The sequence below is a fragment of the Delphinus delphis genome, chromosome 1 (assembly GCF_949987515.2).
Source record: "Delphinus delphis chromosome 1, mDelDel1.2, whole genome shotgun sequence".
Taxonomy (NCBI): Eukaryota; Metazoa; Chordata; class Mammalia; order Artiodactyla; family Delphinidae; genus Delphinus; species Delphinus delphis.
This window is the reverse complement of record NC_082683.1, coordinates 82,684,738-82,701,384: the sequence shown is the minus strand read 5'-3', so window position 1 is coordinate 82,701,384 and position 16,647 is coordinate 82,684,738. Positions and strand designations below refer to the sequence as shown.

General features: G+C 44.5%; 1 protein-coding gene across 1 annotated transcript; it reads left to right on the top strand.

The window, feature by feature from the left end:
* The first annotated feature begins 4,701 nt into the window (after positions 1-4,701).
* Positions 4,702-15,593, top strand: F3 (coagulation factor III, tissue factor). The gene is made up of 6 exons (XM_060025942.1): positions 4,702-5,003; positions 6,086-6,197; positions 10,087-10,277; positions 12,078-12,256; positions 13,111-13,270; positions 14,605-15,593. Exons 1-6 carry the CDS (start codon positions 4,904-4,906, stop codon positions 14,739-14,741), a joined length of 879 nt encoding a protein of 292 aa, XP_059881925.1. The 5' UTR covers positions 4,702-4,903; the 3' UTR covers positions 14,742-15,593.
* Positions 15,594-16,647: the final 1,054 nt, after the last annotated feature.

Below are 16,647 nucleotides of genomic sequence, written 5' to 3'. Positions count from 1 at the left end.
TAACATGATACCATATAAAAACTTTTAAATCATATGTGTTATATTACTAAGAACATATGTTAAAGGCTTTAATTTTAAATGAGTTTTTCTTACTAAAACAATGTCCACAATTTACATTTATGATTTATTTATTTTGTCAACATTGTATGTAGATAATATATGATGAATATTTACTGTTCATCAAAATGAAATTTGGCAGGAAGACTGATAAGTCTTAAGCTTATAAAGATAGTTGTGTGCTGAAAATAATAATCCTGTCTAAGATTTGAACTGGAAGCTTTTTCTCTAAAATTATACTTTTCAGAATACTGGTGCTATGGGATAACATTTGGCAAAGTTTCTTGTAAACTATTCTAGACAGCTAGTAGGAGTATTTTGAATGACCAGGACAATAGATTTCATTTTATGGACTCTCAACTATTTAATTTCGGTCTAAAGGTTAACTGTTAGACTAGTGTATAATTATTTTCACAAAATGCATAATCATGACTGTCAACTTTTCCATGACTAACTATACCCTGCCAGATGTTTTTAAGGTTCTGCTAAGTCACATTTTTTTTCCGCCGGACTCTGTGTTCCCACACTTATTCCCTCTGGTCTTTTTTCATACTTTGCCTTTTACCTGAATTTTGGGTAAATGGTTTTATTGCTCTTTTTACTATTTCATATGAATATAATAGTTTCATATAAATTACTCTCAATTTCACCTTCTATCATAAAGCTTAACCCATCCCTTTCCTTGGGAGAGATACAGTTTGTGCAATTTATTCTGAAAAGTTATTAAGCCTTTCTAAGCAAGGAAAGCTAGCAACAGCTCATCAGATGACTGAAAATCTGCTGAATCACTCTAATATCGAGTCTTTTAGGAAAATGCTAACCATTTCCCAAACTTTGACATTTGTTTTCTGCTCTTCAGCCACTTCTCCTGATTAGATTTTCTGGCTGTAGCAAGGATCATTAATCATTAGACAGCTGGGGCTCATTGTCAAGTGAGACCTTGTAACACATGGTGGATTTGTATTTTCTTACCAAGTTGAGCTTTTAGGGAACATTCGCTGCTGGCCACTAGCAGAAGAATTTCGATGACAAATTTCATCTCTCGAGTGCCAGTGAAAATATCTGGCTGCATGCATGGTTTCAAAGTGTTTATTGATTCAAAATGTATTAAAGCCTACCAGGTGCTTGTAATTGTGTGAGAAATGTGAAGAAAAAAACCCAGTTCTTATTCCCCGAAGGAGCTCTAGTGGGAAAGACAGATGACAAACACACAGTTGAAATCAAGTAAAGTATTCCATGAGGTCAAGTCTGTGAAACAGGTGGGGAGAGCTATAAAAGTATAGAGGAAGCGCTGCAACATTGCCCCAGTCACCTTCAGACTCTTCACCAACCACATTTCATCACTGGTTATGCAAAGGCAATGCAACCCTGCTACATGACTCCATGCATGCATGTTTGAAGGAGAAAACATCAGAATATTTCTGCGGGAGAACAGTGAGGTCTCCAAACTGCAAATATTTTCTACACCAATTGCAGAGCATTGTTGAGCACCTACGGTTGAATAAACTAATTAAAGTGAGCTTGGGTTTACGACCTAATCTTACTTCCATGCATTGGGAGAAGAAAGCATGGTCGTGCAAAGAAATCTCCTGCGGTCAGAAAACCAGATGTGTATTGTGAGATTAGGCAAGCGGGGTTCACTCAGGCCAGCTGAGCACAGGATCGTCATCTGTGAAGGCATGTCTGCCAGGTCCCCCCACTCATGTGACATTCTAAGATCTAATCATAAGGGGATTGGTCAGGCCAGCCTGATTATCATTATAGTTTAGGACCATTTCAAACATCTGAATCTCCAAGGTGTATCATATAGGAGGAAACTCTGGTAACTGCTGAGCTCCACTTTATTGAAGGGGGTTAAAAAAACTGTTTTAATAATCAATCGGTTTCTGTGCAAAAAATTATCAGTTATGAAATTTTAACCGCGCAGAGCAGCACTAGAAAGCATTTGGCCACGGTCTGATCAACCAGGAAAAAAACTTTACTATGAAATGTTACTTACCATAGCCAGTTTTCTTCCTCTTCTTGAAAGTGGTCATTCTTTTTTAGCATTTTTCAAATCTTTTATTTTTTTTTTACCTTTGATAATTGACTTTATTTGTGGAGTTTTTTGTATACACAAAAACTTTAATTTTCACATATTCAAATATGCCTTCACATTCTTGCATAGCTTTGGGGTTTGCAGTTTTAATTAAAAAGGTATTCCTAACTCCTATATTGTACATGTGTTTTAGACTTGTCTACATTTAACTCTTTTTTTAAATTTATTTTTTATTTATTTATTTTTAACATCTTTATTGGAATATAATTGCTTTACGATGGTGTGTTCGTTTCTGCTGTATAACAAAATGAATCAGCTATACATATACATTTATCCCCATTTCTCCTCCCTCTTGCATCTCCCTCCCACCCTCCCTATCCCACCCCTCTAGGTGGACACAAAGCATGAGCTGATGTCCCTGTGCTATGCGGCCGCTTCCCACTAGCTATCTATTTTACGTTTGGTAGTGTATATATGTCCATGCCACTCTCTCACTTCGTCCCAGCTTACCCTTCCCCCTCCCCGTGTCTTCAAGTCCATTCTCTAGTCTGCGTCTTTATTCCTGTCCTGCCCCTAGGTTCTTCAGAACCATTTAAAATTTTTTTTTAGATTCCATATATATGTGTTAGCATACAGTATTTGTTTTTCTCTTTCTGACTTACTTCACTCTGTATGACAGTCTCTAGGTCCACCCACCTCACTGCAAATAACTCAATTTCGTTTCTATTTATGGCTGAGTAATATTCCATTGTATGTATGTGTCACATCTTCTTTATCCATTCATCTGTCAATGGACACTCAGGTCGCTTCCATGTCCTGGCTATTGTGCATTTTTCAAATCTTAAAGAATGTCATTCTATATTCACTCAAAAACCTATGCTAACACCCGACAAATTCTTCTCTTTCCTGCCCGATAACTTTAGTGAATATGCAAAATAAATATTCTTCTACTTTGTCAACATTTATGGCACCTTTGGTATCACAATATAATGTTAAACATATTTTTCTTATCAAACTGCTGATCTTGACAATTTAAACAATGCTGATTGTTTAAAGCCCTTTATGATTTCAGGACAGTCAGTGGCTCCACATACAATCAATTACTCTGCAGACAGAGCAACAATTCCTTGGGTCTTGTAAGGCACTTGATTGAAGTGTAACATTTTCTCCCAGCTGCCTTCAACTCCAGAGCACAAAGAATCACAACCCATGTGGGGCTAAAGATCCGTTAGGAAAAATGACTCCGGCCAGAGACTGCAAAAAGGAGGATTGCATGGCTTAGTTTTGCAAATATAAATTTTGTTTTAGAGTTGGAGGAGAACTCAAAGAGGAAACCAGCAAGTGCAGCTTTCAGCCTCCAGGAAGGAAGGACTACAAGAGCTAAACCTGGATGTGCTATTTCAGTTCAAGGAAAGGGGGAAAATTTAATTTTGCAAAGTTTCATTTCTTTTAAAATAAGTGTAATGCTATGGCTCAACAGGCTATATGAAAATGTGTATAGAGTGTGCACTAAAATGCGAGGCTAATTTCCCTAGAAAAAAACTGGGAGAGAAAGAGAGAGAAAACAGACTCCACTCTCCTAAAAACTCTCCAGTCTGTCGAGGAGGCAACTACAGAGTACAGTAAAAAATGACGGCAATACTTTGACAAGAACGCCTACAGAGCCGCTCAGTAGAATAAGAGTTAACATTCTCCTGCCTGACAACTTTACAGCAAAGCCCAGAAGAGGAAGCCAGAAAATTCAGAAAAACCAAAGCTTAAGTCTGACTATATTTTTAAATTTCATTTTTGGTTTCTTTATACTTGAGCAGAGCTCAGTCCCGCAAACTTCTTCAACGGCGGCAGATGTCACCTTGGAATTCTCCCAGAGGCAAAGTGCTAGATTTGGGGCAGTTCTTCCTCGGTCACTAACCCGAGGTGGGCTGGGTTGTGCCTGAGCTGACTGAACTTCGGACCCGTAGAAGCACCTGCATTGGCACCATCTCATAGGATGCACCCAGGCTAAGGGCCCGGGGAGGTAGGCGAGCCAGGTATCATTGCCTTCGGGGCGAAAGCCGAAATCACAGCTAGGAGAGGGCTCTGCTCCTCGTCACGCTGTTACTTGGCTGCAGATTCCAAGGCTCAGCCTGACGCGCGCAAAGCGCCCGGGAAATGCCCTGGGGGCCGGAGAGGAGCCCGGAGCCAGTACTTTCTATTAAACTCGGTAAGTACTGCGCTCCCGCTGGCGGGGACACTGTATCGCCAAATGGAAGGGAGGGTTCCCTCTCCTCCACCTCGAACTCCTTCCAACCGCCACCTTTTCCTTCCCAACAGACCTGCCGCCCATTCAGGCGGACATCTGGGTCGCTGGCCTGAGGGCCAGAGCTGGGAGTCAGGGGGTCTGGGCGGCTGGGACTCTGGTTCCCCTCAGCACCTGGAGCCGCCAGTGGCCGAAGGACACTCGCGCTTGACGGCCGATTGAATCACGGGTGAATCAGTCCCTGCAGGGTTTCGGAGTTTCCTACTGGGAGGAGGCGGGGCCGGGGTGTGGATTCGCCAGAAGCAGCCCAGGGAGGCTGCTGGAGCCTGGCTGGGGGCGGGGAGTCGGGAGGAGGGGCGGGGGCGGCCATAGGGCCTGCGGAGGCGCGGGCGTGCGAGGGGCTTTTTAAAGCGCGCCGGGCACGGGCTCCCACAGACTCGGGGTTCCTCGCGCCCCTCCTGCTCCATCCCGCAGCCCCAGGCGCCTCCAGTCCAACCTCAGCAGCCTCCCCTCCTCCCCAGCCTCCGGGGCGCAAGGAATCCTCCCGACCTCGCCGTCAGCTCGTGAACATGGCGACCCCCACCGGGCCCCGGGTACCCTGCTACGAGGCCGCCGTCGCTCGGGCGCTCCTATTCGGCTGGGTCCTGGTCCGGGTGGCCGGAGCCACAGGTGAGTGGCACCCTCCCCCCCACCCCCGAGCCCTGGGGCCCGCCACCGGGAAGAGGGAGGACAGTCCTGGCTGGCAGCAGGCTCGCCCTGCCGCCCTGAGGTGCCACCCGCCCGGGATCCGCCGCCCCTTCTGCTAGAGATGCTTGCTCGTGGCGTCCAGCGTTGCCTAAGTGCGTTCGGGGCTCTCGCTTGAAGTTTAGGAAAAGAGCTTCCCAGGGAGCCGACACCTTGAAGGTGGTGGGACGTGGCTTCTCACCTGCACGGGTCGGCGTGCAATGTTTGAATGTTATCCTTCATTATATATGCACTTTCCATAATAAAAAGCGGCTCTCGGTCTTATCTTGATCGTCTGTGTTTTAGATTGCGTTAGAGGCAGTCCCTGCAAAATGTCGCTTGGACTGGAGCAGGAACCACATTGTGCATGCCCTGTAAGCCTGTTCTGTGTGCGGGCAGGGCAGAGGCTGATCTGCTGAGAACTGGCCAGGCAGACCTTAACAATGAGGCATCCTAACCGAATACATCCGACGGTATTAACAGGCTTAACGGCTGCATTGTTGTCTGTGGAAGTTTCAGTATAGAGACATTTTAGATACAAATGAAAAAAGTCAAGGTTTGGGTTTTTTATTGGATGCAGTCCTAACTCTTCTTACACATGTGGGCTTTGTCCTTTAACGTAATTTATGGAAAACCCTTCCTAGCCGGCTTTCCCTGCTAAGTTGAACCTGGAGTCCTGCCCTTCCCGAGTTGGGCCGTGGACACCCTGGGCCACTGATGGCTCCTGGGCTGTGCTTCCAGGTCATTATCACAGGGCTTCCCCCATGAATAATTTCAAACAAAGGTTTCAAGATCCTTGTGTGTTTCCTCAGATTACCTGGTCAATCTTGCCATGAGGAAATTCTGGGTTTAGGAAAAAATTGCAGATTTTTTCTTATAATTCAGTTAAAGCTTTTGTGGTTGGAAAAATATTAATGTGAGGTTTATGATGGTGTTGGGGAGTGGGAAGCTGTTTTATACCATCAACATGAAATCGTGTGCTGAGAAGTTCATGTAAACATTAATAGCTGTTTCTCTGTTGTTTAAAGGCACTACAGATGTAGTAGTAGCATATAATTTAACTTGGAAGTCAACTAATTTCAAGACCATTTTGGAGTGGGAACCCAAACCCATCAATCATGTCTACACTGTTCAGATAAGGTAAGCCAGGTACCAAAAAAGAAAAATCAGATTTTTGCTGTTTCCTGTGCTGAATATAAATGTCTTTAAAGCTGACTGATGGATGAGATTATTTAACGGATAACAAAGAAGAGGGCATTCATCATAATTTGCTGGCCAGAGCCATACTCTGTCAAGCCTGCAACATTTCCAGACCTTAAACTGATAGAACGTTTTAATTGTTTTTGGAGATGATGGGGAAATTTGTAAGTGGAGTATAAGCTATGGATAGGAGAACCTTCTTGAGCAAGCCACGGTGGCACTGATCGCTGATAATTCATTTCATCTAAGTACACAGCTCTTTTTCCGTGCTGTCTAGACTGCTAGCGGGATTTAACATGTTAGAGAAGAGGTGGGGAGGAGTTTGGATGTATACATTGCCTTTAAACAGTGTTTGATTCATTAATCTTTGGATTCATGATTCAAAATTCAGTTGCATACATGATCTTGGAGGGGGTCAAATTCATGACTCACTGAGCGGGAACGGAATACTCCTCTGTCTGCACCCTGAGCTGTCAGGGCTGCTCTGCTCATCCGTCCCCATCCCTGATTGGCAGCTGTCCCCAAGAGCCCCTAATTCAGCATATTCAGTCTCAATGTCCTCTTTTTGATGGCTGTCACCATATTCTTAGCAAGTTTTTGGTTTCTGAAATGTTCTAGGAAGCTTGGTAGAGCTCTTATTAAGTAGAGGAGAGCAGCTGTGGAAATTAACACTGCTTGTAAAAGGCACAAAAGTATCGCTGGCTAAAATTAAAGGTGCTTTGCCATTTTGTTTAGCTTGTGCCAAGCCTTTTGTAGCATTTGGAATGCAGCTGCTAAGTATGGAGTGGGGCTTAAATTTAGGTGGTTTTTTGTTTGTTTGTCTGTTTTTCCAAAATCAACTTCATGACAACCATTGCCAAGGCAACACGGAAGAGAATTTGTGTGTGCATGCAAGCTTGTATAGATACATAGAAAGATTTAAAGGAATTTCATAACTCGAGGTAATAATTACTATTATGGTCAAACTTGTCAAATCAGATTCTACTGGTTGAGAGTTAGTAATTCCACTGATACAGAGCTGAAGTTTACCTTAGTAGATGCTTTCCTTCTGGGTAGTGAAAATAAGATTTTAGGAGGAATGCTTACCTCCGAAATATATTAAGTTTGGTGAACACGAGGAAACATATTTCTGAGTTACCAGCTTTTGAAACATAAACCTTTGTCAACTCAAAGTTCTTAGACTTTGCAAGGCTGTTGTTACGTAAGTGGACGCAGTCCCCTTGTGCAAACATCCTAGTGCAGAGCTGCCTCTTGAGGGCGCCCGCGGACCCGGGCTGGGGGTGGTTCCCGCCGCACCGGCCGTCTCCACACCTGTGCTGGAGGACGTGTGAGCAGTCCCTCGCCCCTGCCGGAGACCCGCACTCTTCGGCGACCAGCCCACGAGTAAATGGGATTCCTGGGTGAAGGGACCGTAGCAATCATTTTATAGAAGAGGAAACTGGCCCTGGGAAGGTGAGGGACTTATTCATGACTGCGCTGATGGGGCTCGCCCAGCAGGGTCCGGTACCACGGTCTACCCAGCGACGCGCACCACCACCCCTCAGTGGGTCTCCCTCGGGTCTGATGTGGGGCTCCAAAGCCGGGAGGAGGAAAGAAAGTCATTCCCACTGGTCTCCTCAGTGCGCCTTCCTCTCTCCCGGTTTCTTTCCCTAGAGAAAGCGTCTTAACCTGCTGCTCCTCCTGACCCACCCACCTCACCACCAGCCAGTCCTCAAACACAGGGTGCCGCTGCTGTGTCTGAAGCCCCTCCTTGGAGCGCCAACTGCCTTTTTCCCCTTTGGAAATGTTCACCGGTGGTTGCAAAGTGTTACTGGCTCAAGCCTTAGCACCGACCATCCCTTGTAGTATTGATTCCATGAAACGTTCTGAATTCTAAAACAGAACTCCCCAAGCTTGTAGAAATCAACTTGCTTCTTAATTGGTGAGTCTGGATTCTGTTGGGATTTTTTAGAAGTTCAGGCGGAACTTTTATTATTTCCAAATCAGGAGATTTTGCAATACCCAGAGGAACCTTGGAGGCGTTTATATTGTTCATGCTGATCATAGCATTCAGAGGAAATGAACTGCAGAATTGCCCCTTCCTAACCTGTTCACAGCACTTCATGGCTTTATTACTTTTGATGATTTAGTTGCTTGTGCTAAATTTTGTCAGAGGACTGTGGTTGCTACTGTGAGCTGGAAGGAACCAAATGCTATCTCTCAGACAGAGTATAGCCTCAGCACCCAGCAGTGCTGCTCTTGTTATCTGAACCATTTGTTTGCCATAGCAGTGGAGAAGAATCATCAGGTTCTCATTCACTTTTTAAAATAGAAATGATGTAATTTAAAAGAATGCATTCTGGTCATTCTGGAATTAAGACTGCATCTCTACTTTTATCACAGAAAATTAGAGAAATCTAAGAGTATGTAAACTGATATTTCTGTATCAATCTTTATTTGTGAATTTAAGGACCAAGAGTGTGTTTACTCACACCCTCTTAGCCCGATTACTTAGTTCAGACTTTTAAAAAAATACTTATTTGTGGTTCTCATGCCTGGATTTAGACAACTGAATCCATATGGCAGCTTGTTTTCCCCCGGTTCAACCTGGAAATGTAAACCATCTAATATCCAGCAAGGCCTGGCCATGTGCAAGCCCTAAAGCCCCACTGCGTGATGGGGGAGCACAAGCGTGTGGAGCCCTGGTACCACCCTCACCTTAAGTGCTTTAATGAGATGTCAGTGCTGGGGGATGGGGAAGGGAAAGATCAATTCTGAGCAAGGAGATCTGGAGATTCCTGCAGAAGGTGGGATTGGAACGTGGCCTTGAATGAAGGGTAGGGAACGCTAGTGGTTGATGATGGGGAAGGTCCGGGTAGCTGTCAACTTATGTGGGACAGATGTGTGTGGATCCAGCTGCAGTGACATTTGTCTAGGAATTGTCTTGGTTCTGTAGAATAATTTCATTTTTAGAAGCTCTTTATATCATTTCAGGATACTTTCATTTTTGGCAGTACTTTAAATCATTTCCTCTTCAATGACATCTTACAAAAGAAAGCTCTGTCTTTCGTCAGATCTGTCTCTTAGTCTCAGACTTTGACAGATAACCACCTGTATTGTTGCTCTATAGTTTTTGACAGCACATCTTGTGAAAGTGAGGGGGGCATGTCGTATAATGAGAGGAACAGACCCAGCTCTCACCGCATAAGCTGTGAGACCTTGTACAAGTTACCTAGCAGCTCTGTGCTTCAGGGTCCTCATATGTGAGGAAGATCCAATACCTTCTTGGAAGGATTATACCAAACAAAGTAACATGGCTGAGGGTCCAGTACAGTGCCTGGCTTATAGTAGATTCAATAACTGTTAAATAACCACACCAAGAATGGTCACAATAGAATGTAATAAGATAGAATATATTACATAGAACATAGAATGTGGTACACAGAATATAATAAGTGGACTGTAATAAATAATTGGGTCTTGATGGAAAATTGCCCTTTATCCCACATAGTCATGACAAATCATCTACATTTTAAGGAAGATATTTAACAGAACGGTTCAGAGCACAGACCCAGTAGTCAATTGCTGTCTGGCTCAAAATCCAGCTGTGTGACGTGGAGCTGGTCACCCAGTCTCCCTTTGCCTCCATTGCCTTACCTGTAAGAACAGAGACAATTACAGAGCCACCCGCAGGTTGCTGTGAGGATTCAAACTCATCTGAAGTGCTCAGCGTACCAAACGCCTCCTCGGGATCGCTTGTGGGAAGCTGCTATCGTAACAAGGCACCCCAGCCAGAAACCAGTTTGTCTTGTTGGATGCAAATCATAATGTTCCATTTCTCTTCCTTCAGCTCTAGATTAGGAAATTGGAAAAACAAATGCTTCTACACAACAGACACAGAGTGTGACGTCACCGATGAGATCGTGAAAAACGTCAAAGAGACATACTTGGCCCGGGTCTTTTCCTACCCATTGGATGCCATCGGTTCTACTGGGGAGCCTCCGTTTACCAACTCCCCGGAGTTCACACCTTACTTAGAGAGTAAGTAGCTCGGTTTGTAGTAACCGTTCATTCTTGTTTTAAAAACTTCTGAATATTCTTGTGAGCTTGTGACCCTTAGGAGCCATGACGTAAGAAAATATTTATCCATAAACACGTCTTCTTTCTCAGACACTGGTAAGTGCCACAGGCCTCTTCGCTCATTCCGGATGTGGCAGGAGGTTCACGGAACGTGAACTTTGGAGTTGATAACAATGTCATCAAGTAGGTTTCTCCACCAGTCTGTCCCCAGACCCTACCAGTAACTGGCTGGATGAGGGGCAGGGAGTAGGAAATTCACCAAGCCTGGGGTTCCAGTATTTCCCCATATATATTTAGGAGAGTCTATATACCTCACTTCTGAATTTTCAGAAGTCCCAGTTGAGGGTTTTTCACAGATGGTCACGAGTCCAAGGGGAGAGTTCCGTCTCCCTCCAATCTCATCATCGGGCTTGCTGACCTTTCTAATCGCTTGACCATGATCTGAGTCCTGTGATGTGCTGCCACTTGCCGGGCCAGCTCCCATCCTGCTTCCTTCATGCTGGTCTTGAAAACGCAGAATGCTTTTCTCCCCAGGCTTTGGCCCAGGAAACTGACTTGAGCGTCTACTAAGGGAGAGCAGAGGATTCCTGCCAAGTAGGAGACGTAAATTTTTTGTCACGGCTATGGTTCTGAACTAGGTATTTTAAATAAACACATGTAGCACATTGAGAAGAGTGAAATCAGCTGCTCTAGCAGGAAGACTTGGAATGAAAGTGTTGTGTTATTGGTGCTTTTATATTTACCCTTCTGACACCCAGAGGGGAGTTTCTCAAAGCAGGGATGGAGAGAAGGGGCCAGAGGGACAGGCAGCCGCCTTTCCCCTTAGCACCTACTTTGAGGGTGGAAATAGGCCCAGCCTCACCCCAGGTGAATCTGGCTGCCTGGCTTGAGCCCCCGTGTGCCAGAGCCCGTCTTCAAACTCCCCTAGTGCTTCTGCCTGTGTGCCTCTCCCAGCACTTAGCTAGAGTAGCGACCCTACCCACAGCCGCCTGCAGTAACTGCAGGGTCATTGACATTTATTCTCCCTCCACTGGCAGCATCCTCATGATTCCTTTTTATAGTTCTTGAGTTTTTTGTCAGCCACTGCAAATCCTTTTTCGGTGCAAGAGGGGAAATAGTTTATTTATTTATTTATGTGCTCACACACACACATACTTGCACATAGTTTCTGTTAAGTTATCGGGATTTGTTTTACTGTCCTTCAACCAAAGCACATGAGATAATTGAGCCATCAAAGAGACCTGGTGGTTAAAACTGGTTCCTTGAGGTACCAAAGACAGACATTTCTTGGGCTTTCCCACAGCCTCTACTTTATTGTATGTAAGATCTGGAACCTTATGCAGTTGGTTAACCACATGTGGCTGCTGAGCACCTGAGATATGGCTAATGCCCTAAGTGTAGAATACATGCTGGATTTTGAGAAAGATCTCCAAAAGTTTTTATACTGATTAAATGTTAAAATGATAATATTCTAGCCATATGGGGTTAAAAGAAATATATTATTAAGATTAACTTCACCTGTTCCTTTTTACGTTTTCTAATGTGACTCCAAGGAAACTTAAGGTGACATCTGTGGCTCCCACTACATTTCCGCTGGACAGCACTGCTGTAGAACGTCTCGGGGCCCAGCTCTGGGGCTAGGGAGTTGGTTCTATGAGCTGTTTCATGAGGGATGACCAAGTTGTTATTAACCGTGATTAATGGCATTCTACGTTGTCTAGAATTCTTTGATTCCAACAAAGCTCATTTTCTGTGTTTTAGCAAACCTTGGACAGCCAACAATTCGGAGTTTTGAACAAGCTGGGACAGAACTGAATGTGACGGTACAAGATGCACGTACCTTAGTCAGAGTGAGCGGCACATTCCTAAGCCTCCGTGACGTTTTTGGCAAGGACTTGAATTATATACTTTATTATTGGAGAGCTTCAAGTACAGGAAAGGTGAGCGTTCTTTTGTTTTTATGACTCGTTTTAAATTGTAGATCCTTGATTTTACAGCCTACTTCTTTCCCAACTCAAATATCAGAGCGGGTGGTTGAGAGGACAGGGTGGCGGAGTGGGAGGGGCCGCTGTCCTGGTTTTACCTGTGACTTCCAGCTGCCTTGCTCAGGGCCTTCTCGGATACTCAGGTTCCTCAGCAAGGGGGCTGGACCAGTCATCTCCAAGGTTCCCACCAGCTTCCTCATTTCTTCCTCTACGGAGGATCCCAGAGACAAGATTTGTTTTCCATTCAACAATTAATACTTCATTCCTATTTTCCTTTACTGCAGACTTTTTAAATTAATTAATTAATTAATTAATTTCTGGCTGTGTTGGGTCTTCTTTTCTGTGCGTGGGCTTTCTCTAGTTGTGGCGAGGGGGGCCACTCTTCATCACGGTGCGTGGGCCTCTCGCTATCGTGGCCTCTCTTGTTGCAGAGCACAGGCTCCAGACGTGCAGACTCAGTAGTTGTGGCTCACGGGCCTAGTTGCTCCGCGGCATGTGGGATCTTCCCGGACCAGGGCTTGAACCCATGTCCCCTGCATTGGCAGGCAGATTCTCAACCACTGCGCCACCAGGGAAGCCCCAGATATCTTCTAAAGGGGCTAAAAACTGGGTTGGATGTGCCCAAACTGGATATCTTCATCCTTGGGAAAAAAACATCCTTAGCAGTTATCGGGGGAACTTGATGAGCCAACTCACTTCCAGTCCTTTATGTCAGATGTGTCCATGTAGGCTTCAACTACCACAGTGACTTAATAAAGGGGGCAGAATTCCCGGAGCCCAGATGAATAAAGGACTCTATCTTTTAACAGAAAAAGGCCACGACGAACACTAATGAGTTTCTGATTGATGTGGATGAAGGAGAAAACTACTGTTTCAATGTTCAAGCAGTGATTCCATCACGAAGAGCTAACCAGAAGAGTCCAGAAAGTCCCATCAAGTGTACCAGCCAAGAGAAAGTTCTGTCCACGGGTGAGTGGCTCTACCCCTGATCCATCTGGGAGGGAGGGAGGGGTGCCTTCCAGGACGAGGATGTACTTTCTTCAGGGGAAAACTGCCGTGGTTTTTTGTGGTTTTGGGGGTACTCATAATTTTAGGCATTTAGAGATGTTTCTATGTTGTTCCCTCGTATTAGCAAGTGTTTTTCTGAGCACATACCATGCGCTAAGCTCTCTGCTGAGCCCTGGGCCCATGGTGCATGTTTAGGATTTAGCATCAAATGCAGATTTCTCTGAGCATTTCTTCATACTTAAATTCTGATTTGGGGAGCTTGGGGGGAGCTTCAGGACCAGGTGCAGCAGCACCTGATGCACATTTATGAGCACCTACTGTGGGCTGTTGCCACAAGGTTTTAACCCACGAAGGGAAGGGACTGAGTCTATCAGGTATACCACGTGCATGTGTGTGTCCCTGGCTGGCACGTGTGTGTGTACATTATGTGCCACACCAGGGCCCTGACACCAAGTGAGGAGTGGATCTTATCTGGAGATGCCATGGAGGCTCAGACACGTGCATGAGGGTGAGAGCCCAGGAATTTCCCACCAGGCTTGAGCGGGTAGTGCTCTGAGTACTTTTGGGAACAAAAAGTCAAAGGATAGCAATAATGACCTAGTGCCTTGTTAAGATGTAATTTAAGCCTTTTAAAAACACTTAAAATTCCCTCCTGTTTATTGACACTGACAGAAGGAAAGGGCTCTCTTTCCCTCTGGTTCTGCACCGTCTGGGCCCTCATACCCACAGCCCTCAGGTCCATCCTCCTAAAGCCAGCTTGAGTTCCGCTGCTCTCTGACTTCATGCACACCTAGATCGCTGCTTCCCCTGCCTCTTATCTATCTGCTGAATTGGGTCCTTTGAGAATGATTTCAAATGCCACCTCCACCAGGAAGCCTTCTTATTGCCCCAACCAGTTATCATCTCTTCTTTACTTGAATTTTGGTAGTGCTCTGCATCTCTCTTTGCACTGAGAGTTCAGCTTCTATAATCGTTGCCACCAAACTCAGCATCATTTTCAGCCACTTGTTTCTAACAGCCGTTCTTGCTTCCGTCTTCATGCATCTTTCTAGACTGTGAGCATTATCCAGTTTATTAAATCGTTTTCACCATTGTCAGTTGCCCGCAAACATCTAGGGTTTGACAGATTCTTTCCTAATCGAAATGGGTTGTGGTGGAAAGAGCGCAGGAAAGAAATTTCAAGTTACGCAAAAACAGGATGGTGTAATTTGGGGTTATGCCTTCAGTTCTGCCCACTGATAAATGGGATTCAAGCTCTCTCTCTCTGAGTTGACTTGGTACCTTTTATTTTTCAGAAATGCCCTTCATCGTTGTAGCAGTGATGCTTGTGGTCATCATCTTCATCATCGTCCTGTCTGTGTCTCTGTATAAGTGCAGGAAGGCGAGAGCAGAGCGAAGTGGGAAGGAGAGCTTGCCCCTCAATGTTGCATGAAAGATCCTGCTCTTGGATCTGCCAACTCTGCAGAACTCGTGTTGCACTGTGACCAAGAACATTTAAGGCAGTAGAATACATGGAAACACAAATGAGTGTTTGGAGCTTAGAGACCCTTGGGCTCAAAGAAAGCTCTTATCTGACCTGTTCTCACGATTAGCATTCTGGTTTCAACATCAGCATTAGACACTTTGGGACGTAATGAGCGGTACAACCAATTCCAGGTTTTTTAAATTTCTATTTTAATGCTGCAGCACCTTTTGCACATATCATGCTCTAGACTGTATATTTTCTACACTCAAGTTGAAGCCAGATCATCTAAGGAAAAACAAATGAACAAATGCCCTAAAAAGTCCTGGGTGGATTTTTGGAGAACTTTTGAGAGGCCGACTTCAAACCATGTGGGAGAGTAAAATGGAAACTGGGTGGACTTTCTAACGTATGTCTGTCCTTTTGTAATATGGTGTTTAGGGTTTTTTTTTTTTTGAGTACTTTTGGAGGTTCGAAACAATTAGCAAACAACATTTATATGAATGTGTTAAAAGCAGAAGACTTGTATTGGGGGCACATTCGTAACATGCATTACAGTTTAGCACTTTAACTGACTTAAATGCTGTTGATGAAACACTTGACAGATAGCTGTATTTTTATAAGACTACTATACCAACCAATTACATAGAGTTTAAGATTTAAGGTACTTCACACTTTATGGTCAACATTGTACATATTTATAATTTGAAAAAAGGTTTTATATATGGGGATTTTCTATTTATAGAGGTAATATTGTTTGTATATATTGAGATTATTTATTTAATATACTTTTATATAAATAAAGGTAACTGGGAATTGTGACTATTTATTATATCTTATTTATCTTATTTAGTTATTATTTATGGTTTGGCCTTTGTATTAGTTGGCTCTGCTGCAGTAACAAATGACCCTGGAATTCTCAGTGGCTTATGACAATGGTATCTTTACATTACACTTACAGTTTGGTGGCTGTGGATTGACTACAGCTCTTCTTAATGTCTTCTCATTCTAGGACCAAAACCAAAGGTGAAGCCCCTATTTGGATCAGGGCAGAGGGAAAAGCAAAAAACTAGTAGAACGGGCAGCCATGTCTTCAAGGTTTAAGCCTCCTCCTAAAACTTCCGCTCCAGAGTGGCTCAGTGTCACTTCTGGTCACATGCCACTGGCCTAAGCAAGACATATGACCAAGCCTGATAACACTCTGCCTGCCGGGAGGCACCACGAGTCACACAGCAACAGGCAGGGGTGTATGGTTTCCAGGGAAGGGAGGATTTTATACCATCTACTGCAGGCTTAGCGGGAGAGAGACCTTCCCATGGGCATCAGTTTGAGTTGCAGATGAGGGTTGGAGAGGAGAACAGAAGAAAAATTCTTCAGATTATTGAAAGAAAATTTGATAAAAGGACAATGTAAGATAAGGAGAGAGAGAAGTGGAGTTTCTAGAGTTATTAGAAGCAAACTAGGTTGAGAGCTCTTTGTGGACAGGATGGGGTCACCGTCTGCTGCTCCTTGAGGGTGACCGTGCCAGTGGGCTCTTAGACATGGCTGAGTCGAACTACTTCACTTCGTCTAGAATGTAGAAATAGTGAGTTCTCCATTCAAATGCAAATAAAATCTAGCAGAACAGTCTTGATCCCACAACTGCACTGAAAGAGGATTCTAAGTAGAGATGAAAATGAGCCTCCTGGCACCTGGTTGAGCCCAGCCGTGTTTGCCTCCTGTTGCGGAAGGCTGGGCCAGTGCGGCCTGAGAAAGGCTTCCAGAGGCCACCCCCGCTTGGACATGGTCCCGCCAAGGAGACACTTAGTAAGCACTGAAAGCCAAGACTCAGCTCACTGTCCAGCTGTTCATGAATTAAGTGCATTTTGTTCCTTTG

Coding starts and splice junctions, on each gene's coding strand:
- F3 (XM_060025942.1), top strand. CDS start 4,904: ATGGCGACCCCCACCGGGCCCCGGGTACCCTGCTACGAGGCCGCCGTC. Junction 10,278..12,077: donor GTTCACACCTTACTTAGAGA/GTAAGTAGCTCG, acceptor TCTGTGTTTTAG/CAAACCTTGGACAGCCAACA. Junction 12,257..13,110: donor GAGCTTCAAGTACAGGAAAG/GTGAGCGTTCTT, acceptor ATCTTTTAACAG/AAAAAGGCCACGACGAACAC.